This window comes from Amphiura filiformis, chromosome 1, assembly GCF_039555335.1.
Source record: "Amphiura filiformis chromosome 1, Afil_fr2py, whole genome shotgun sequence".
Classification (NCBI taxonomy): domain Eukaryota; kingdom Metazoa; phylum Echinodermata; class Ophiuroidea; order Amphilepidida; family Amphiuridae; genus Amphiura; species Amphiura filiformis.
Window position 1 is genome coordinate 9,451,030 of NC_092628.1, and position 25,365 is coordinate 9,476,394.

At 36.9% G+C, this 25,365-nt stretch overlaps 1 protein-coding gene across 1 annotated transcript; it reads left to right on the forward strand.

The window, feature by feature from the left end:
- Positions 1-1,014: 1,014 nt before the first annotated feature.
- Positions 1,015-8,964, forward strand: LOC140148440 (inactive tyrosine-protein kinase transmembrane receptor ROR1-like). The gene is made up of 4 exons (XM_072170425.1): positions 1,015-1,131; positions 4,702-4,824; positions 7,193-7,378; positions 8,024-8,964. Exons 1-4 carry the CDS (start codon positions 1,059-1,061, stop codon positions 8,287-8,289), a joined length of 648 nt encoding a protein of 215 aa, XP_072026526.1. The 5' UTR covers positions 1,015-1,058; the 3' UTR covers positions 8,290-8,964.
- The last annotated feature ends 16,401 nt before the right edge of the window (positions 8,965-25,365 follow it).

Genomic DNA, 25,365 nt, shown 5'->3' on the forward strand with positions numbered 1-25,365 from the left:
GGAAGAGCCGAATGTAATAATCTCATCATTTCAAATTGTTACCCTGTGATTTTAAAACAAAGATTACCAAAAGGTCCACACTGTTTTGATATATCTGATCAGCAATCAGGGACGACCTTTACTAGTCTAAATTAAATCAAATCTACCCACAGCTGCTACTTGGTTAGTAACAAGTATTTATATCATATTTTTAAACACTTGAGAAAGTTCCTGCAATCTTATTGGTTCTTAGACGTGTAATATTACACGATATAACACGGTTCAGCGCGTGATAGTCGACGCGATACTCTTACACGCGCTATTTGAACCAATCGGAGATGCATAGCAACAACGAGACTGACCAATTACAAGCCCCAGGTAATTTCTTGTAAAATGTAGGATTTGATTTGATTAAAATTTGGTATAGCCTACTTATGATTACTATTTTCTATTTGGTGTAAACCAACGAGGGGAAAAAATGACATCGCCCGTGTATAGATAGATGCACAATACGTTTATTTTTCTACATTTTATTGAGTATGCTTAATTGGTGTGATTAAATTTGCAAATTGTAAACAACTGTAAGTACGACAATCTTTTATTAATACATATTAAATTTACCACATAAAACAGTGGTAAATTTTACCAATAGAGGAGGTTATTATAGTTTTAGTTTTTTTAGAAACCATACAGTGCTGTTGTTACTTTTATCCATTATAAATTACGAGTTACAAACCTAACACGCAAAAATTAATTGAGACCAAAATAATTACAACAGATGGCTTTGGCACCACTACCTGACTAATGCTTCTTAAACATTCCATACCATCATATAGTAAAATTCCACATCCGATTCAATTGAAAAACGAAAACCAAGGATTTAACGAGACTGTATAGTTTAATAACCCATGAATAATAACAGCGACATTTTGTGAAATGCATTATAATTAAATTTAATGCAGGACTACACGGAGTGAGCAGGCGCAGTTAAATTAATATGCATGGTCATTAAGATAGAGACATTACACGACATCACTCATAAGAGTACTGTCTGCGGTACTATTCTGCATTAAGTCGAAATGAAGGCTGTATACTTGTTCTGTTCAGTGCTGTTGGCTGTTGCTTTCCGAGTCCAGGCGGTTCCACTTACAGGTAGGCCTAACTATAGAAAACTCAATGTAACAATAAACAATTATAATAGCAATAAAATCGGGGCCAATATGCAAAACAGAGTGTTTGTAATACACTGTCGGCTTTTATACTATATGTCACCACCATTATATTCGCGCTTAATTCAAATCGGTATGCTTGCTTGCTTGCTTACTTGCTTATTTCGGGTGGTTTTCCCGAACCACGGCAGCTTTCCATATCCTCCTGTCCTGCACCAACGTTCCCAGGTCAGATGCTTCTAGTCCAGTGTCCTGCTTGAGTATATCTACATATGTAAGGGGTGGTCTACCAGGGTTTCTTATTCCATGTTTGGATGTCCAGGTTATCAGATTGGCGACAGGTTTCGCCCTTACTCCTGAATCAGTGTCCAGCGAAGCGTGTCCTTCTCTCTGATCTTCTCTGAGAGTCTCGTAAGGTCTCCATACAGCTCTTTGTTGTTTATGTGCTGCTTCCAATGAATGTTGGTATCAGTATAATCCGTATAATTTACTGCAAATGTGAAAATTGGCGTTTTACACGCAAAAATTCTCTGAAACCACAATACTCAATCAATTACCGTGACTAAACTGTCTTTGGTCTGGTTACCAGAAACGATTAACGGAAGTCTCCGGCAATCACAACATTCTGCCTTATATGTAAGAAAAATAATTATCAAGAACGAATCACGTGGTTTTATTTAAAACAAACTCACAGTGACCATGAAAACGAATAAAAACATCCGTCTCTCAACACGCGATATTCTAAATTCCAATCCCCGGGCGCCGAAATTGTCGAGTGCAATGACGTCCCAGTATTAAGGCTGACAACAATTGAACACAAATAACCATTACTTCATTGCACGTAGACAATCTCGGCGCGGGAATATTGAATATCGCGTGTTGAGAGCCGAATGTTTTTATTCGTTTTTATGGTCAATGTGAGTTTGTTTTAAATAAAACGATGTGATTCGTGCTTGATAATTATTTTTTCTAACATATAAGGCATAATGCTATCATTTAATAGTTTTAAAGTTATAGACGTATTTGTAACGAGTCAAAATTACCACTAAAAAGTATACAAATCTTGTGTTAAACACATCACGTAGGAGGGATGACTTTGATGATTGTTACTTATGATAAATACAAGTTTGTACCTTTCAAAATAATGTGTATTAGCCAGGTTAAATACTTGATTCCGTAATGACATTAGCATAAACACTATAACATATGGACACTGCCTGATTTATGGCGAAAAATAGTGGAGAAAATAACGAGCCAAATTGTTACATAATTCCAAATATTTTTGTTAGAGATAAGGGATCATGTTGATTATCTCCAAATTTGACTAGGATTTATCACTCATTGTTCTTTACTTTATAAGAAATAGCATTAATCAGATTAATCAACTACACAACTTATCAAATGGTACCTGGTTTGATGAGGTAACTGCTGATTGTTAAAAAGGTGGTCCCGGTGGTGAAATCGCAAACATTTCTTCCTTATTGAACCCTTCGTTTGCACTGAAGATCATGTTTATGTAATCAAAGTAGTACACCATAGAGAGGCTCTGAATTCGCCGTCGAATTGACGTAGTTAATCGGATTAACTACCATAGCAATAGATTAATACAATTTTGACTATATCGCCCTGCACTACAACGGTCCCGCGGTATCGATGCATTGAACCACAGATGTCAAAGAAAGGCTGATCACTCGCACCTGTAAGATTAGTATCTTTGAAAAGAGCGGTATTATATTCAATCTATGTTTGCTGACATACACAGGTGATTTGTGCAATTTGCTTGAAGTGCAGGGCGATCTATTCAAAAATTGTATTCATCTATTCATATGGTAGTTAATCCGATTATGACATCACTTCGACGGCGAATAGAATAAGAAACTTGAATTTCAAAAGGTTCGTTCAATTTCAGCATAAAACTTAGTATAGCAATTCACTCGCACAGTTACTGTTCCGTAGCATTTTATTTAGTCATATTTATAGCGCTTTTTTGCCTAAATTTTGTTTTTTCCCTACATATTTGGTACTTTCAATTAACGCATGCGCATATTTTTATTTTTATTCCAACAATTTATATTGTCCTGACTGTGATCTCTCATACCATACCAGTTGTTTTGTTTCATTTTTAGTGTACTTCCTAGCTATTGTTCCCATGCACACAGATTATGTATTTTTGCTAACCTATTTCTTCGTAATCCTTAAAGTCCCTAGTACACAAATTTTGTTGTTCCCCAAACAAAATATTGTCACATGGGTGGGGGAAAGGTCATTAAACTTTCCATGGGGTCAAATTTCAAACTTCATCAAATTGTGTCGACAAATCGTCGGCCGTATCACAAACGGACGTATTTGCAAAATACGCATTTCGAGAAAATCGTATTTGAAAATTTAGCGATTTTCATTTGCTGCATAATCTTGCTTAAAAACAAGGTTACAAACAAGGTGTCAAATTGCTCGTCTTTGCACATATATTACCAATATGGTTAAATATTTCCAACATCTGCATTCAGTTTTGAGTTATAAGCTTTTGTTTCAATCTGAACGCAAAAGTCCAAAAATGATAAATCGATCAATATCGATCAATATTACAGATATTTACTTGGTTGATATACAAAATGATTCTTCTTGCCTATAGCCATGTACCAATACTATGGCTTTTTTGGTTTCCAAATTATCTTATGTTAAAAAGTTTAAACGATCATATCTCAAAATGCCAAATATGGACTTACAGTCTTCTTGCGCTCAGGTCTTTAATTGCAGATTTAAAAAAGCGCAGTGATTTATAGTGCGCTACGCACAGGCACAACGCCTAGACGTTGATCCACAAGCCTCAGCACACTTTACAGGTTGTCGCTGACCACTACGGCCCACATCATTCCATAAACCATTTAACAACAACACAGGGCCTTTGCAGCTTCAAGAGCGCACACCCAAGACATTCCACAAATAACCTTCGCAACCATGATCAGCTCCCCGTGTTTCGTACGGGTTACAACGAGACAATTAGCAGTAAGTTCCTTGTCCAGGGGAATTTCAAGCCAACTCAATTTTTCCACGTGAGCGTACTAGGCACCGCCAGGGTTCGAACCCGCAACCTCTCGCACCATAGTCGAACGCCTTATCGATTGAGCTAACTTGACTGGTCTAGATACAATCTACTGGGCTTGCGCAGTATAGGTGATCGGCAAATATGTCGTTATGTGATACAGACATTTCAAGGTTTTTCAAATACGACATAATTAAATTAATTAATATCTTACTAATTAAGTCACTTTGAGGCATGGTTTGGTTTTTGGTGAAGAACATAACCAACTAATGTACCAATTTTCTCAAAAATTTTAAAAATGTCGAATACGTCATCGGGACAATGTGCGAGCAAATATTTGGTATTTGGATAGGCGTATTCTCGTGGCCCCATCTTGAAATGAAAGCATGTTGTGAGAACACATACACTACTGCTTTGCTCTTTTTTAACATGGGAAACACGCGAGTTTCAAATTGCTGGGGGTGAATAGGTTTGGACTTTGACTTTCTCTTGGTTTTCTACATATTACAGAGTCATGCAGGGACAAGGCCACTAACTGCGTAGAACTTGCACACCTTTGTAATTATCCAAAAGACGACCCTGATGCGAATCGCATCAAAGCTAACTGCCCATTCACGTGTGGAACGTGCAAATGTAAGTGAAACACGTTTTTCTTGATCTGATTTGAGGATAATTGGGATTGAAGAACGAATGGAACCGTCAAAAGTAAACGGCTTATAATTGAGGCACATGACACGATTGCCTTAAATGATGTTAAGAAAGGTACAGTTCGCTATGTTGAAGGTTCGTTATTTGGCGAAGATTTGCTATGTAGAAAAAGGTTCATTTTGTCGAATATTCGGCCAAGAGACCAGGTGCCACCCCAATAGTGTCTGAGCACTAAAATAAAGAGTGGGCTAATAAAATATGAAATAAGGTTCATTAATGTCGAACCTTACCCTACTCTAACCTCCCGGTCTAACCTTAACTATAACCCAAGTACTACTTGTAACCCTATACCCATCTCTATATCTAACTTTATTTCATACTCGACATAATAACTTATTTATATTTGACATAGTGTACCATATTTTCGACGGGAGAAGCCAACATTCGACATAGAGCAAAAGAACTGCAGGAAACTAAACTAGAAAGCACGGTTGTGTTTGAGCAAGCACGAATATCTATGCCTGTGAATCTAACCCCAATACCCCTTAACACAAATTACACATATGGGGATCATTATTCAGGTACAATGCTCAAATGCTATCAGTACATCAACTCAGAGCACTATAAATGTTTTATATCTATCAGTACACCAACGCAGAGCACTGTAGCTGATTTATTTACACGCAGGCGTTGTATAGCTGCTATATTTAGGCTTAATACTGAATAACGGCCGGACCTATGTTTTAGCGCTTGGGGCCCTGGGGCGGGGAGGGGGCATATCATGTAACATATGGGCTCATGGTATAACAATATAATGCTAAATACCTATTGGTGTACCAAATCTGCTACTTTATTTGCTTCCTGAGAAACGGCGGGCTCTTTGTTTTAAAGGTCCAAAATAGTTGGCCTGATCAACTGGCAGGTTTGTGCAGGAACTACCCAGCTAACACACTACGTTTTCACGACGTTCGCTTACGTTGGACTTAGGTTGTCATTTACGTTGTAAACACGTAAATCTGTGAACTCGTATTCGTGTCGTGACAACGTTATTTTCGACGTTGATTTTTGGAAGTTGATATAACGTCATTATGGCGTTGTAATGACGTTGTTTCGACGTTGATGCAATGTTTGACCAGACCGGGTGACACCGTTTGAATAATACGTTCAGAAAACGTTACAAAAAATGAAACGACATGGAATAGTTTGGATGTTGACACCATGGAATGTAAATTTTTCCATTCCAAGGAGATGGAAATTTCTCCATCGTGTCGTTTGCCTTTAGGCGTGAAACTCAAAGTAACGACTTCTATTCCTGAAGTTCTAAACTTTTTGGGATTGAGCATCATTGTTGCTGGATGTTAATATAATGTCATAATCACGTTGTTTCGACGTATAAAGCACGTGGTTAAAACGTGGTTTAAAAGTCATGAACTGACCCAGATACAACGTCATCTACGGACGTCGTTTATTTTCGCAAATTTATGACGTTGTTTCGACGTATAAAGCACGTTATTACAACGCCGTATAAATATCATGTTAGTTTTGGACGTTGATATAACGTCGTAGTGATGTTGTTTCGACGTTCACAACTTGACTTCGAAACAACGTCATAATGACGTTACATTTACGTTCGGGAATAACGTTGTCGCAACACGAATACGAGTTCACAGATTTACGTAATTACAACGTCCATATATTACGTTTATACGACTTTATATAACTTTAATACGACGTTGTAACAACGAAAAATTGTTAGCTGGGTAAATACCAACAATTACTAAATGTATATACTAGGATTGTTTGCAGATAACCTTGTCCTTGCATATCACAATGTTCTTTTACACTGGTCAGGACCTTGGCGAGTTGGACACTTTAATTATCATGGATTATGTTATGCCATGAAATGCTGAGTTTGTGTAACACGTTATGAATGAATCCATGTGGGCTGTTAACTCTATAACATTTGGGCCTTTGGGGTACCTAGCCTTGAACATCTTGGTCAAAATAGGCAAGGCACATCTACAAGTTTATAAGGTGTGTCAAATATGAGCCCTGGAGCATTTGTAGTTTTGGATATAGCCCTGTCAATATGAAGAGTCAGAAGAAGGAAATGAAGGTATTAAGGGAGAACACTAAAGGACATAATCAAAATATCTATGCCCTGTTACAGAGGCATAGATAAGAATATGATGTTTTCCGAAAGTCAAAATATGACATTTTACGTATTGTTTTAATTTAGAAGATTTTACAACAATTCATCAGTTTCACCCGAGATACAATTTAATAACAAAATAGTATATTTTTGCAATAGAAGATTATCAAGCCCCGTGATTTTTTTTCCTTTCCAAACTAGCGTCGTGGTTATCGTGCACGGACTCCTCTGATTCTGCGCTGTTGCATGCCTATCGAGATGTATGGCCTGGCTCTATTTCAATCCCTACATGTGAAGGATGGGCACGTCTATGCAGTATTCAAGATGGCGCCCGCACTGCACTCCTCGTGAGAGCCTTTTGCCCAATGACATGCGGAAGTTGCATACGTAAGTTTTCTTGCTGTTTTCGTTGTAGTTATTGGTGCCGACATTTCCTCGTTGCCCACAATGAGGCAGCCTTTGTATAAATGTTAGAAGTAAAACAATCATATTCTATTTCAATCTCGCGGCACGGTGGGTGGTGGTGTCAAGTCTGAATAGGAAAAGAGTTTTAGCTAATCCATAAACGTCATAAAATGTTAATTGGTTTGTGGTTTGTTTGTTTATATGCGATATTAGCGATGATCACCTCTGCCCTCCATCGTCTCCACTCTTCCACTCTATCTCCAATCCTCTTTCCTCCCACTCATCTCATATCCCCTCTTTCTCTTTCAGTCCTCTCACGTACCTTGCACATATCTCATACAAACCCTCTCTCTCTCATTCAATAAAATAACTCATGATGCGGTTACATATGGAATTTTATAGCTTTATTGCGATGTTCCATACGCCTTGCGCCGTAAGGGCGTACATACGTGCGTATAACATCCCACAAGTCTCTATTTCAAGCTGAATCGAGCTCATACCTCATTATTGTCATGTCACGCCTTCGTGACGTTTAGTTGTTCTGCATAGTTTAAATATCACCCGCTTAACTTTCAAGACCGAATCCTTCTTTTCACTCCGTAATTTCCACATGTTTGATTAATACAGGGGATGAATGTTTTGCTGACCACAAAGCTCGAGACTACCGTGGTACAATTTCCGTAACTATATCAGGTAAAACATGTCAGAAATGGACTTCACAGCAACCCCACAAGCATGTCCGCACACCTGGAAATTTCCCTGGTACGGGACTCGGTGATCACAACTTCTGTCGTAATCCAGACCTGGAGTTAACAGGTGCGTGGTGCTATACTACAGATAATAGCACACGATGGGAGCTTTGTGATGTGGGCCAACCTCTAGCATGTGACTAATGTTTGATACGCCAAGTGATCAAATAATGACGTGTGTTATGGTAATAGGCAAGACATTAGAGTATATGGAATATTTCAGACTTCTATCATACAAAACTTTAAGCCATATTGTAACATTTGTTGAAGTGGACGCCCTCAATGGTGTTCATAATTCAGATTTTAACACTTACGATTATTATGTACTTTAGTGAAATAACATACCTGTAGAAAATGGTTCAGATGGTGGAAGAGCAGTGATTTTTTCACATCATTAAACACACATTTCAGCTTCTTTTCTCATGCAATTCTTCGATTTGAAAATGTTAGGAACATAGTTTAACTGAATGCATATAATATAACATCACTGCTATCCCCGTCTGACCCGTTAACACATTAAATTTGGTACTAGAGCATCGGACTAGTAAAACCGAACGGTCCTATATACATGATATAGGTTCAAATCATGCATGGGCGGTTATGTTTTGTTACTGACTGTCATTTATGTTGTGTTTGGCAGAAGTCTAAAATATTTCATGTGATGTAACTATACACACGTTTGATTTTGTTTTGTTTGAAAAAGTTCACGATTTCCCTATAAAGGATCCCATGGTAAAAGAACTTCGAATGGGATTTTTCTGAACATAGAATAGAATAGAATAGAATAAATCACACAAAACTAACTCGGTTTTGATTTTATTACTGTTTACCATTATTTAGCATTAATTGCAAGTAAAGTAGATACAACAAGAATTTACGCTTGAAATACGAAATCAATGAATGTCTTTTATCATGCTAGAAACACGCAAAATGCCATTGTTGTTGTTGTTGTTGTTGTAGTAACAAAAGTATTCAAAAGGAGCGCGTGTATTACATGCTGACACGTCGACCGGAACCTTCACGCGGAGCTGCTACGCGCTTACTTTCGCTTCGCGGAGCTAAATTGACCAATGATTTTAGAGTTTCCCATTCATGAATAAGTTCAGTTCATGAATAGTCAACACATAAAATGAATAAATCGGGTATCTACTGCAAGCTTAATGTTGTTTTAACATTGTTTGTATGTTTGTAGAATTGTTCCTAATTCGTACACCTATTTTGCGATTGGATAGTTTTCCCGGGGATAGTATTACCGCCATAGACTTGACATTGTTAAGGTTAGAGTATGTATTGTTGGTCGAAGTAACCAAAAAAGTCGGTTTTCATCATCTAAATCAATATAGAAAAAATGTAATCAAAATTCATTCGACAAATCATGTACTTTGAAAACTTGTTTGATTTATTCTTATTAATGAGTTATGTACGTTTTACAAACAAAAGTGTTGTTGTTTCAGCCCTCTTTACAACATAAGATCCACTATGAAATGATCAATGCAACTTTTGCTAAAGTTCACTACCATTCGCAAGATGCTATGAACTACCAAATCGCAACAGTTTAATATAGTAGTTAACCTTAATGTTAACTTAAACTTCATTTTCATCGCTGTTTCGAAGTAACAACATTGTTGTCTAATGTTTATATTCATATCTTTTCAGTATTGATTGATAAAATAAAAAGTCAATAAATAATATAGACTGTTTGTTCTTGTCTTCTTTACCAATGGAGTAACTAATAAGAAATAAATACTCCTGTTTGGAAAATTAAATCCATCAGAATAATTCTGCTCCACTGCCTCCCGCCCCACATGATAAGCCATGGTTGCCTAACAATACTAACCGCGAAATTTCTTTATTCCTTCTTTTTTAAAACCAATCCTCTTGCATTCCATGCAGTACCATTTCATACCTCTCCCACTGCAATATATATGCCTTGTATTTCATAATCTTTCTTGGTTTACTATGCTAGTGTTACAAGTATTTAAAGATGTGAATGTTATCCAAACAGCCAAACAAATGTTATGCCTAAAACTAATTAAACTATGGGCCCGAGGTGAAATAAATAGTACTATTTTCCTGAGGGGCGCAGCCCTGAAGAAATATGGTATTAATAATTGATCTCAACGAGGGACCAGAACCTCAAATAACATGAATAAAGGCAGTATAATTCGTCAGCCTGCTACGCTTTTTGCCTAAGTCATTTCTTGTAATTTTGAGAACAAAGTACAAAATATGGTTCATTCAAGCATGCATTTAAGCATATTTATTCATCAAATCTTTGCACAAGAATAAATGGCAATGATACAAATGAAAGGGAATAATCCGAAAAAATTAGGGTGATTTCGTAACTGATGCATGCTTGAACCCCATTTTGTTCCGTTTTGTTCTCAAAATTACAAAAAATTATATAGGCAATTAGCGTAGCAGGCTGACTTATTATATTTGTTTTAAACTCCTCAAGAAAAGTTTGGAAACTTTCCGAAACGGCTAAAGTTTGTGACCATAACTTATTCCATGGTTGAGTAACTGTCTTTGAAAGACAAGGAGGTCTCAAACAAAATATGCCAATTCTGCAATAATTGTCTGCGCCATTTGCATCAGTAAAAATGAGTAAGGAATATCTTTGAAAACGAATTCGAAGTGCTGCCAGCCTGATGTACCGGTCTTCTGCCGCCTTTTTTGACATGGGGTGGGGTTGGAAAAAATTCCTTAAAATATAGTGAATCCATTTTGCCATATTGAAGGTAAACTGTTAGAATAAATTCACTCGAAATTGACACTTTTTGAACTGGAGACTGTGAGCCTTATATTTTCTCGAGATCGTAGGTCGAGGGAAAATAGTAGAGGTTCATGGTCTCCAGTTCACCAAGGAGACCAATAGATTCCACCAGATCCCGAATATAGTACATTAATTTGTTTATATATATTCTTTATTATCATAGACATAGACATAGACATAGACATAGGCTAGGCCTAGTCAGGGCTAAGCTGGCCTTGCTTTGTTTGGATTGAATGCATGTATACAGTCTTACCGTGAAAATCTTGTAACCTCTGCAATACCGTCAATATTAAGATACAGATCCTGATGTAACTCAGATTTATGCCCGATTTATTTTAGCTGCAGTTCCGTGTAATGTTCAAAACAACAGGAATACCACATTAATATCCCGGGACCGGTACTGAAATCCCGTGTACATGTCGAGTTGCACTGACTACTAGGGAAGTAGTAGTACTATTTCCCGGGGAAATAGTACATCATTCCCTCATCAATCGGCTTTTTGACTGTTTTGCAAAATAGTTAAAACTATTCTTGGGCACATGATACTCGTTTAACCAATTAATGAACGAGAATATATTAACTCTCTTCACGCGGGTGTCGATTGCAGACGACATGTTTGAAAATATTTTAAAAATTCAAAAATTTCAGAAATTTAAATTTTCATGACTACATTTGAAACCAGCATGAAAAATGCATTAAAATGAGTACAAACAAGCCTATTATTGGTTCAGTAGTTCTTATGATAGCTCTTGATATTTTGAGAAAATATTTCAAAACTTTTTCCGTTGAAGCGCATGGCTAGCACGGAGAGCATTAATGAAGGATATAATGGTAAATAATGTGTTTGAATATTATTTAAAATTTACTACAATATTTTGCCCTTTTTTGTTCAAAAATGAATAAAATAACAGCTACATATTTGCTACATATTATATCTCACATATTGGCAAACTAGATTTTCTTCAGGAAAACTAATAACCCTGGGTATAGAAGGTAAAACCCACCAATGCACATACACATGTATTTAAATCCAATGTGATTAAATAGGGGCACGGCACCAACTGGTCCAATGATGTAGGGCAATGAGGAGCCAAAGCTCGCTATAGACATTACTCTTCCATATGCATTATGGAACTTTGTCTCAGCAATAATAGGTAGTAGTGTCGTAATTGCGTAACGTACTGAAGCAGCACAGTATAGGTAAATGGCTACGTCCAATCCAGCTAGCCACGAAGTAGGGGAATATGGTAAGCATGTTGTAGGTATAGCACAGAGAGCTAGATGGATCATCCCGTATAACCACACCCATCCTGGATAACTTTGCGCAAAACGAGAGCCGATCATATGCGCGGGAATAAGGACTATTCCTCCAGTACCCCATATTAATCCAATTATCTCAGGACCGGCATTGAAATTCCAACTTGCCCATACACCTATAATTGACTCAAGAGAAACTCTAGTCAAAAATGATATAGTGAGGCTACCGGTAGCGATTATCATTTGATAATCAGTTACTATCTCGAAAATAGATACCTGTAAAGTTACAGATTCACATAAATGTTCTTTTTCCAATTTATGATCGTTAGTGTGTAAATGAAATTGTAACAAAACTGCAACTAGGAGAAGAATACCGATAGGGATCATTGCAATGAACCAAGCATAAACACCAAAATGTTTGATAACAAACCCGGCAATGGGACTTTCCAGAATCGAAAATACTATAGTACACATCGCTATTGCAATGATCATTTTGTGATGTTTATGATCTGTTGGATAAAGCTGGATGATTCTAGCCATACCTACCGGAAGTAAAAATGCAAGAGATACCCCTTGGATACATCTAGCTGTTAACAACGCCCAGAAATTGCTTTTGAAGGATAAGAGGACATTCATAATAAGAGCAGCGATAAGACCGATAACAGCTGCAAAATCGTAGCCTAGGCGATCACCGATATTACCGGCAATTGGTGCTATTAGTATTTCAGTAATCGGATATACGACCGATATTATCACCATCTTGGACGACATTAGTGGTAGTTTGCTGACATCGGTATTATTAATTGTGAGGTTGTTATCGTCACTGTGTTCATAATATGCCCAGCTCCACTCGGTTACGTAAGGCGCAATTGGAAGCAACATTCTCCCGTAAGTCAAAATAGCTAGACTGCTTAAAAGTCGCAAAATCTTTTGCCTTGGAGTAAAAATGTCACCTTCTGACGTCATCCTTGCACACATATAGCTACGGATTCGGCTGAAGTATCATAGACTATAGTGATATCGGTTCTGAATATTCCACTGGGTCTATAGCGAATCTACAAAAAACAACAGAACATATAATATGGTAATAATTTTACAATCATGTAATTGATGATGATGATAATGATGATAATGATGACGATGATGATGATGATGATGATGATGATGATGATGATGATGATGATGATGATGATGATGAAGAATTACCGCCCAATTACAAAACATTCCTAGGCATTTCTGCGTCTGAAGTCCTCAAAGGAGATTTCATACATTATCAAATTCATCAATAGGGCCTATCAATCAAACCTGGGCTTTACAATTATCGACAAGCCTTACACAAAAATCTAGAGCATTCTAGTGCAATACGCAAACGTTGAACACCGCGCCGATTGATTGTTATTTACAGCTTATATCATATACTTGCATGTAAAGTCCGAGAATTTTGAATTGCATTAAGCATTTTCAACACACCTGTGATACATAACATTTCGAATTACGAGTTTTTAGCCAGTGCATCTAATACAAAAATAGTACAAATTTTGTATTTTTTTATCTACGAGAAAGCAGTCGGCGTGCGTCTATCCGTGCATCAATTTTTATGTTTTATGAACAACACTAATAGCCAGAATAGAGTGAAGTGATTTTCAAAGTGGAGTAAACTCCCGGTTAAACTATCAGTGACTCTACAAAAGGAGTCGCTTGACTATCATAAGAAAGTCAGTTGACTCTACCTGTGGAGTCAATTGACTGCAAAGTTGTGCACGACGCGGTAGTTATTTGACACTGACTCTCAAAAGGAGTCGGGCCTAACTTTCACTACAGAGTCAAATGACTCTACCCGTGGAGTCAATTGACTCTACATTCAGAGTCCGTAGACGCGGCATCCCTAGTAACGACCCGGCCCATAATGTCACTTTTAATTGTTTGAAACTGGTAATTCTGGTTATTATCATTTGCATAATATATTTAACAGCCTATGTCTGTGACCTGTATGTAATATGTGACCCGGCAGCACAAATGAGCCGTAAATTCCCTAAATTGTATTCTGAGTTACGGTGTAAAATGTGTACCAAGGTCATATTCATCGGTAACTTAAGCTGGCCCGACATCCGTCTCATTTCGTTTATAGTCAAAATCTAATCAATAATCCTATTGTTGAAGTGGATAATAAGCTTCTAACTTAGATGGCTATATAACTTTTAATAGCTCTGGTCTTTGTTTGCTTATATTGCTAAATCCTGTTCAAGTGGTGGGTTACCAGGCATTGTATTTTGTAAAGGTATGCATAACCAACAATTAACAATGAGAGAACTTTCTTAAACCTCGTTGACTTGGGGATGATTTGAAATGACCGCCAATTATGACTGTTTGATATTTATTGCCAACAATGTGGAAAAAGATACACATGTAAAAACGTAAAAAGCTATAATTTTGTTGAAGGAGCAAAGTTTAACAAACCATAACCCCGCTTCTGGATATCGTTTGAAGTCAAATTATATACCATTTTTAAGTTTGTGATGTTTAATTTTAAACACGAAATAAAACAAAATTGACCGGGGAGGAATTTACGGCTCATTCGCCGTGGACGGTCACATATGAAAAGATTAGACCTTGTTAATAACCCTATAACTACGAAGTGTTGTATCCTCTAAGATTGGACTATATTATTAATAAAGACAAATGTAGGCACTTGTTACCCTAGGACTGACATGTCTGTACTGGGTGTGACTGCTAACGCATCAGAAATATGATTCTTCTCGCAAATGCAAAGCGACAGTTTGCACAATTCTTTACTCAATAAGCTTTGATAATATACACACAGATTGTGACATCATCTGAGGAACGATACATTAGTAAGAAATTCGAAAGCTTTATTCGTATACTAACCTAATCATACAGGGTGAGTCAAAAAAGTGCAATAGAGCAAAGAATCGATATTTATGTAAGAACCAAGTTGAACTTTCCCATTATTGAAAGTTTCTATAAATGCCACACTCAATAGTCACCTTCTGTTAAAAAATGAAGTGACTCGCTTGTACCGTTTAATTTTTATGAGTCCTTTTGCTGCGATACCCAATTTCATTATTTGTCCACGAGGTACCATGTATTTTGAATGGGAGCACACAATGCACGATAAAAGCACCAGCTCTGAAACTGACTTTAACTTAAATAAGGTTGATCTTTTGCGTTATTTTTATTTCTTTTTTCTGTTTAAACAAATTTTCTAATATTACTTTACATACATTGTACCTCACTCGACTCCAACTCCAGTTTTATCCCAATATGTCCAACTTACTGGATGTTTAGTAATTCACTCCACTCCAATTTGCGCGCATTTCATTTCGACATTTGAAAACCCGCCTACAATAGAGAATACTTGAACTTGAACTTGAACTTGAATAAACATCTTTAAAATGAAAATAACAACAAATAATGTTTCTTCTCCTTAAACACTTTGGGTGCTCCATTTTATTTCAATGCCAATGAGGTTAAGAAACTGACAGTTATTCCAAATCTACCTTACACAGAGTGGGCTGACATTCAAATTTTAGGTGTCTCTTGGACAAACATTAAAATTGGGTATCGCTATAAAATGTGTCATAAAAACAAAACGGTAAATGCTAATTCCTTGATTTTTTCACACAAGATCACTAATAGATATGCTATTTATAAAATGTTTTAAAACCTAAAAGGTTCAACTCGGTTCTTAAATAAAAATGGATTATGGATGCTATGTTATATCTGATTATTATGCACTCTATGATTGATTCTTGTGTTTTATTGATTGCAGCATGTGTATATTCTTGCTGATTTTTCTGATCCAAAATTTTAACGAAATCCGTTGATAGTAAGCTTTCCAAAATGAAGTGAATTTAAAACATCGGTGATGTACCACCTTTTGGCTTCTACCTGTAAAAGCATGTAAGCTACATTGATGACCGATGCCACAATAGAACGAGAAGATTTGCCCCTTTATTTTGCATACTAATTTTTTTCTCAGTTCTTCACAAAATGCAAAAAAATGCAAAAAAAAAAAAATGCAATGGGTGTAGTGGCCCTTAAAGGTAAAGGTAAAGGATGCGAACCTGTATTATAAACAGTGAACGGAGTGCCCATCTCTTTCATTGGCGATTGGGCCAGACTCCTCCATGTAATGTTGCTGTAGGGGATCGCTACACCTCCTCCACAGCGAGTCTGATACCTTCCCAGCATTAAAGAATGCCGGTACCCATTTATACACCTGGGTGGAGAGGAGTAATCGAGATAAAATACCTTACTCAAGGGCACAACACGATGGCGTCGCCGGGGCTCGAACTCGCAACCTTCCGATTATGAGACGGAGCCCGTTCCGCTCGGCCACCGCGCTCCCTTAAGATTATGTATTTAATGGCTTTATGCTTTTTAGATGTCATCCGTGGAGAGAGTGAAAATCGTGTACATTTCTTAAAAGAGCATATCTTAAAAAGTTTTAAGCCGATTGAAATAATTGTTTTGGTTTATCAAAGCTAACGATTTAAGGTTTCTTTACATACCAAAATATATTTGATCAACTTTTCACAAATAGGAGAAAAAGAGGGCGCAATGAGGGTTCTGTTTTTTTTTTTTTTGGGGGGACACCTTGTAGCACTAAAATTGCTATCACATTAATGTCTATAATCACACTAAAACTGGACTGCAAAACTTCAGGAAATAAGTGGCCTTTCTTTAAAGCCATATTGTAACACTGCTGAAGAGGACGCCCTCATTATTTTGTCAAAATACTGTTTTTAAAATACGGTTATAATGTACTTTATTAAACTAACAAAAATCAAGACTCTAGGTGCTGTAGTTTTGTCAAAATCCTAGATTTTAAATAAAACGCAGGAACCGTCGTTTAATTATTACGATGGAAATATACGTCGAACGCGTACGCGATGTTCATAACACAGTACGCACATGGCGTGCGGGACGGTCATATACACATTAAAGGACCGTACTGTAGCACGACCGACAGAGTGACACGCATTGGTGACATCGGCGCTGGAAGTAAATTTTAATTACCTTTGCTTTACCTCAGTTGTTCGGCTCAAAATTAAAAGGTGACATATCTGACAGTGAAAGCTAACATTTTGTACCAGTTGGGGCCTAATTAAAATTATGTGTATGAGTTTGTCTTGAGTAATTACAACTTTACGAAATAAGGTAACCGAACAAAGCAAACATTTTTAGTACAACAATTTGACAACTACAAATTTAGTGTACATGTACACTGCTTCAAAGATCTCGCTTCCCTGCTCAAATGAGGCAAACAGTCGTGTTTGTGAACGAAAAGTCTTTGAAAGCAAAATCTGGAATGACTCGTCATCGTCATCAGGAAAAAGAGTATGGCTTTAAGAAATGTGGTTGTAAATGTGAACCCAAGACTTGAATCTTACATCCTTTTACATTCTGGATTCCATTTGGCCACGCAGTGCTGTCGGTCGACTGTCCGGTTCCGTGTCCGAGTAAGCAGTAACATCTGTCGTAGACGAGAATGCCTTAAGGAAAGCTTTTCTGTACCGCTGATTACTGAATACATACACGAGTGGATTACAACAGGAGTTAAGAAAGGTGCAAAAATACGATATAGTTATCAGCATTTTATCCGCGAACGGAGTAATTGGTGACTCAACATTGAACAGCGTAGAAATGATGGTGATTATATGACGCACTTTGAGTGGACCAAGGAGAAGAAAGAAGAGTATTCCGTTGATTGCAAGCATGCGCGCAATTGCATTTCTTGCGTTTATGCGTTGTTTACTTAAAGCTGAATTTGAAGTTTGCAGCAAATCGTCGTTACTTTTATTCAACACTCTTATTATTAACACATACATGATTGCATTTAAGACAAGAGCTATCAAGAATTGAAAAGTTGTTAAGCTTGTAACGACTATTCGTCGCCATGATTCTATTGGATCTTTGCAGTACGTAATGTATTCCAATGTATACCCAACATTTGAGGTTTCATCAAGAAAGAAAATGCAGAAGGAACTTGGTGTGTAAGGAATCAAAAACGGGCTTGCTAAAAGGAAGGATAGTACCCACGATAGAAATACTATATTTACAGTACGATCCTTGCTACTTAAATACCGATGTTGAAGCGGGTGACAAAGTGCGACATACCGCTCCGTAGTTACTCCTGCAACAAAGAAAACAGCCGCAAAGTAATTTACGTATATCACAAACAAAACTGTGTTCTTAAATAAGTTGCAGTTTACACGAGATCCATACACGGTGTATTTAAAAATATCGGAATTAAGGTATTGCCAGATGTCATTCCAAGCGAATATCAGGAGAAAAATTGCATCTGCTACTGCGAGGTTCGCTAAGTAATAATTCGTTACGGTACGCATCTTCGGTATACGATAAAGAACGAACAGAAATGCCGCGTTAGTCATAAGACCAAATAAAGCTAAGAGTGGTTGAACGTAAAGAGGGAAAATTATATCGGCGACGTGTGTTCGGATGTAAAAAGTGATGTTGTCGGGTGTTAAGGCCCAGGTATTGTTCCTGAAGCAGTGAAGATGAGCCGCCATCTTGATGTATATACAAAACCTTTTCACGCGGATTGATGTTAGCAACTGAACATTATTTGCCGGTGCATAATTTGAACAAGCCTTTCAGAAGGAAAAATAAAACACGCGTAAAGGTCCTAATGTATTTAAGTGTTTTTCTTAAGTGTTCAAGAGTCGTTAGAGTTTTAAAATCATACTTCAATATAAACAGTCTTCAATACTTGATATAGAATTTATTTGTACATTAAATAGAAATTTCCATTAATTTGACACATATTTGAAAATTGCGTGTTATAATAGATTGAATAAAAATACTTAGATACGCCGCACAACACACAAAACAACTGTAACGCAACTTAGTGGGTTTCGTTTGTGAAATAGAGCGAGATCATGATTCAATTTTCAAAATACAGTCACTAGGCAATAACATATTATGTAGTCCGTGCTTTGAATTTTACACGAATGAGTGTTGTAATTTATATAAACATTGTCACCTCCTGTGTGGCCAAATGAGTAACAAACGTTGTCAATCTAAATCGACAAAGGAGAGATATAATCACGTGTGTCACCTCCTTTGTAGTCAAATCATCAACAAACGTAGTCAAGCTTAATAGTTTTATAAACAAATAGAACATAATTATGTGGTGTAATGAAGCAAAATCAGACTGAAGTCGGACAAATTCAATTTTCTGTTTCTTATAGAATTGTAAATAGCATTTACAAAGCCACATTTTGCAGAAAACTCCATTGAATTTGGACAACCAATGTACAAGATATGAGTAGTTAATGAGTCTCCAAAACAATAGAAAACAAACACAAATACTTCCTTTGTTGAACTAAATCAATATTGCCGACTTCCGACTGATTTTGCTTCAGGTCCTTCTAAATCCTCACTGGACCTTTAAATTGTCTTCAATTTGGCTGATGGCTTGATCACAAATGATCTAATACACTGCTTCTCCCGCGAAACTTGGCCACGCATCCTCGTTACCCGGAATTTGTTTTTTTTCAGTGGGTCATATACATAATCTAGAAAGTTAGTCTACTCAAATGAGTCTTTTCACTAGGCTTGCAAGTATTTCACGAAATCTGCTGGGGTTGTTTTAGAGTGCTATGGGTATTCTTATCTTTGGCTGAATGTGGAATTTTCTCTTTTTCTTTGCCCACTTCATTTCTCTTCTCAAGGGTTCAAGGCTGTTATTCCTTACGTGGGTTTCTCAGCCACCTCCACCAGTTTGCTATTCCATTGCTTGTCGCTCAACTTCACACACTTAATCAGTTTGGAATAGTTTGGAATAGCTGGTTATGTAAGAACGTTGAGCATAACTATTCTGGCTTTTTTTCTTTGAGCAAAAAAAGCAAACTAAAACAGTACCAACTGACCAGCAGGGAAACTTTGAATGGATCTTAAAAGATTCAAGTAGTGTACATAACCAAGGAAAATAAATGTTAAAAACTGATAATATGTACAACAACATCTAAAATTTAGGGTTAAAAAGACAAAACAACCTGGTTGGTTTTGTCTTTTTAACCCTAAATTTGGGATGTTGTTGTACATATTAAACAGTTTTTAACATTTCTTTCTTTGGTCACAGGCCACTCTGAGGTTTTCAGGGAAACTGTATTTGAACAGATACCATGACAAGGGTTTTCATACCAACTTTTCTTTTGTTGTTGTTTTTTGGGTGGGGTTGAGGCTTGGTCAAAAGCGTTTAAAACATTACAGCATTAAATTTCATTTTGCCTTGGAGTAAAAATGTCACCTTCTGACGTCATCCTTGCACACATATAGCTACGGATTCGGCTGAAGTATCATAGACTATAGTGATATCGGTTCTGAATATTCCACTGGGTCTATAGCGAATCTACAAAAAACAACAGAACATATAATATGGTAATAATTTTACAATCATGTAATTGATGATGATGATAATGATGATAATGATGACGATGATGATGATGATGATGATGATGATGATGATGAAGATGATGATGATGATGAAGAATTACCGCCCAATTACAAAACATTCCTAGGCATTTCTGCGTCTGAAGTCCTCAAAGGAGATTTCATACATTATCAAATTCATCAATAGGGCCTATCAATCAAACCTGGGCTTTACAATTATCGACAAGCCTTACACAAAAATCTAGAGCATTCTAGTGCAATACGCAAACGTTGAACACCGCGCCGATTGATTGTTATTTACAGCTTATATCATATACTTGCATGTAAAGTCCGAGAATTTTGAATTGCATTAAGCATTTTCAACACACCTGTGATACATAACATTTCGAATTACGAGTTTTTAGCCAGTGCATCTAATACAAAAATAGTACAAATTTTGTATTTTTTTTATCTACGAGAAAGCAGTCGGCGTGCGTCTATCCGTGCATCAATTTTTATGTTTTATGAACAACACTAATAGCCAGAATAGAGTGAAGTGATTTTCAAAGTGGAGTAAACTCCCGGTTAAACTATCAGTGACTCTACAAAAGGAGTCGCTTGACTATCATAAGAAAGTCAGTTGACTCTACCTGTGGAGTCAATTGACTGCAAAGTTGTGCACGACGCGGTAGTTATTTGACACTGACTCTCAAAAGGAGTCGGTCCTAACTTTCACTACAGAGTCAAATGACTCTACCCGTGGAGTCAATTGACTCTACATTCAGAGTCCGTAGACGCGGCATCCCTAGTAACGACCCGGCCCATAATGTCACTTTTTAATTGTTTGAAACTGGTAATTCTGGTTATTATCATTTGCATAATATATTTAACAGCCTATGTCTGTGACCTGTATGTAATATGTGACCCGGCAGCACAAATGAGCCGTAAATTCCCTAAATTGTATTCTGAGTTACGGTGTAAAATGTGTACCAAGGTCATATTCATCGGTAACTTAAGCTGGCCCGACATCCGTCTCATTTCGTTTATAGTCAAAATCTAATCAATAATCCTATTGTTGAAGTGGATAATAAGCTTCTAACTTAGATGGCTATATAACTTTTAATAGCTCTGGTCTTTGTTTGCTTATATTGCTAAATCCTGTTCAAGTGGTGGGTTACCAGGCATTGTATTTTGTAAAGGTATGCATAACCAACAATTAACAATGAGAGAACTTTCTTAAACCTCGTTGACTTGGGGATGATTTGAAATGACCGCCAATTATGACTGTTTGATATTTATTGCCAACAATGTGGAAAAAGATACACATGTAAAAACGTAAAAGCTATAATTTTGTTGAAGGAGCAAAGTTTAACAAACCATAACCCCGCTTCTGGATATCGTTTGAAGTCAAATTATATACCATTTTTAAGTTTGTGATGTTTAATTTTTAAACACGAAATAAAACAAAATTGACCGGGGAGGAATTTACGGCTCATTCGCCGTGGACGGTCACATATGAAAAGATTAGACCTTGTTAATAACCCTATAACTACGAAGTGTTGTATCCTCTAAGATTGGACTATATTATTAATAAAGACAAATGTAGGCACTTGTTACCCTAGGACTGACATGTCTGTACTGGGTGTGACTGCTAACGCATCAGAAATATGATTCTTCTCGCAAATGCAAAGCGACAGTTTGCACAATTCTTTACTCAATAAGCTTTGATAATATACACACAGATTGTGACATCATCTGAGGAACGATACATTAGTAAGAAATTCGAAAGCTTTATTCGTATACTAACCTAATCATACAGGGTGAGTCAAAAAAGTGCAATAGAGCAAAGAATCGATATTTATGTAAGAACCAAGTTGAACTTTCCCATTATTGAAAGTTTCTATAAATGCCACACTCAATAGTCACCTTCTGTGAAAAATGAAGTGACTCGCTTGTACCGTTTAATTTTTATGAGTCCTTTTGCTGCGATACCCAATTTCATTATTTGTCCACGAGGTACCATGTATTTTGAATGGGAGCACACAATGCACGATAAAAGCACCAGCTCTGAAACTGACTTTAACTTAAATAAGGTTGATCTTTTGCGTTATTTTTATTTCTTTTTTCTGTTTAAACAAATTTTCTAATATTACTTTACATACATTGTACCTCACTCGACTCCAACTCCAGTTTTATCCCAATATGTCCAACTTACTGGATGTTTAGTAATTCACTCCACTCCAATTTGCGCGCATTTCATTTCGACATTTGAAAAACCCGCCTACAATAGAGAATACTTGAACTTGAACTTGAACTTGAATAAACATCTTTAAAATGAAAATAACAACAAATAATGTTTCTTCTCCTTAAACACTTTGGGTGCTCCATTTTATTTCAATGCCAATGAGGTTAAGAAACTGACAGTTATTCCAAATCTACCTTACACAGAGTGGGCTGACATTCAAATTTTAGGTGTCTCTTGGACAAACATTAAAATTGGGTATCGCTATAAAATGTGTCATAAAAACAAAACGGTAAATGCTAATTCCTTGATTTTTTCACACAAGATCACTAATAATATGTTATTCACAAAATGTTTAAAACCTAAAAGGTTCAACTCGGTTCTTAAATAAAATGGATTATGGATGCTATGTTATATCTGATTATTATGCACTCTATGATTGATTCTTGTGTTTTATTGATTGCAGCATGTGTATATTTTTGCTGATTTTTCTGATCCAAAATTTTAACGAAATCCGTTGATAGTAAGCTTTCCAAAATGAAGTGAATAACATCGGTGATGTACCACCTTTTGGCTTCTACCTGTAAAAGCATGTAAGCTACATTGATACCGATGCCACAATAGAACGAGAAGATTTGCCCCTTTATTTTGCATACAAATTTAGTACAAATTTTTGTTAAAAAAAAAAAAAAAAAAAAAAAAAAAAAATGCAATGGGTGTAGTGGCCCCTTAAAGGTAAAGGTAAAGGATGCGAACCTGTATTATAAACAGTGAACGGAGTGCCCATCTCTCTTTCATTGGCGATTGGGCCAGACTCCTCCATGTAATGTTGCTGTAGGGGGATCGCTACACCTCCTCCACAGCGAGTCTGATACCTTCCCAGCATTAAAGAATGCCGGTACCCATTTATACACCTGGGTGGAGAGGAGTAATCGAGATAAAATACCTTACTCAAGGGCACAACACGATGGCGTCGCCGGGGCTCGAACTCGCAACCTTCCGATTATGAGACGGAGCCCGTTCCGCTCGGCCACCGCGCTCCCTTAAGATTATGTATTTAATGGCTTTATGCTTTTTAGATGTCATCCGTGGAGAGAGTGAAAATCGTGTACATTTCTTAAAAAGAGCATATCTTAAAAAGTTTTAAGCCGATTGAAATAATTGTTTTGGTTTATCAAAGCTAACGATTTAAGGTTTCTTTACATACCAAAATATATTTGATCAACTTTTCACAAATAGGAGAAAAAGAGGGCGCAATGAGGGTTCTGTTTTTTGGGGGGGGGACACCTTGTAGCACTAAAATTGCTATCACATTAATGTCTATAATCACACTAAAACTGGACTGCAAAACTTCAGGAAATAAGTGGCCTTTCTTTAAAGCCATATTGTAACACTGCTGAAGAGGACGCCCTCATTATTTTGTCAAAATACTGTTTTTAAAATACGGTTATAATGTACTTTATTAAACTAACAAAAATCAAGACTCTAGGTGCTGTAGTTTTGTCAAAATCCTAGATTTTAAATAAAACGCAGGAACCGTCGTTTAATTATTACGATGGAAATATACGTCGAACGCGTACGCGATGTTCATAACACAGTACGCACATGGCGTGCGGGACGGTCATATACACATTAAAGGACCGTACTGTAGCACGACCGACAGAGTGACACGCATTGGTGACATCGGCGCTGGAAGTAAATTTTAATTACCTTTGCTTTACCTCAGTTGTTCGGCTCAAAATTAAAATGTGACATATCTGACAGTGAAAGCTAACATTTTGTACCAGTTGGGGCCTAATTAAAATTATGTGTATGAGTTTGTCTTGAGTAATTACAACTTTACGAAATAAAGGTAACCGAACAAAGCAAACATTTTTAGTACAACAATTTGACAACTACAAATTTAGTGTACATGTACACTGCTTCAAAGATCTCGCTTCCCTGCTCAAATGAGGCAAACAGTCGTGTTTGTGAACGAAAAGTCTTTGAAAGCAAAATCTGGAATGACTCGTCATCGTCATCAGGAAAAAGAGTATGGCTTTAAGAAATGTGGTTGTAAATGTGAACCCAAGACTTGAATCTTACATCCTTTTACATTCTGGATTCCATTTGGCCACGCAGTGCTGTCGGTCGACTGTCCGGTTCCGTGTCCGAGTAAGCAGTAACATCTGTCGTAGACGAGAATGCCTTAAGGAAAGCTTTTCTGTACCGCTGATTACTGAATACATACACGAGTGGATTACAACAGGAGTTAAGAAAGGTGCAAAAATACGATATAGTTATCAGCATTTTATCCGCGAACGGAGTAATTGGTGACTCAACATTGAACAGCGTAGAAATGATGGTGATTATATGACGCACTTTGAGTGGACCAAGGAGAAGAAAGAAGAGTATTCCGTTGATTGCAAGCATGCGCGCAATTGCATTTCTTGCGTTTATGCGTTGTTTACTTAAAGCTGAATTTGAAGTTTGCAGCAAATCGTCGTTACTTTTATTCAACACTCTTATTATTAACACATACATGATT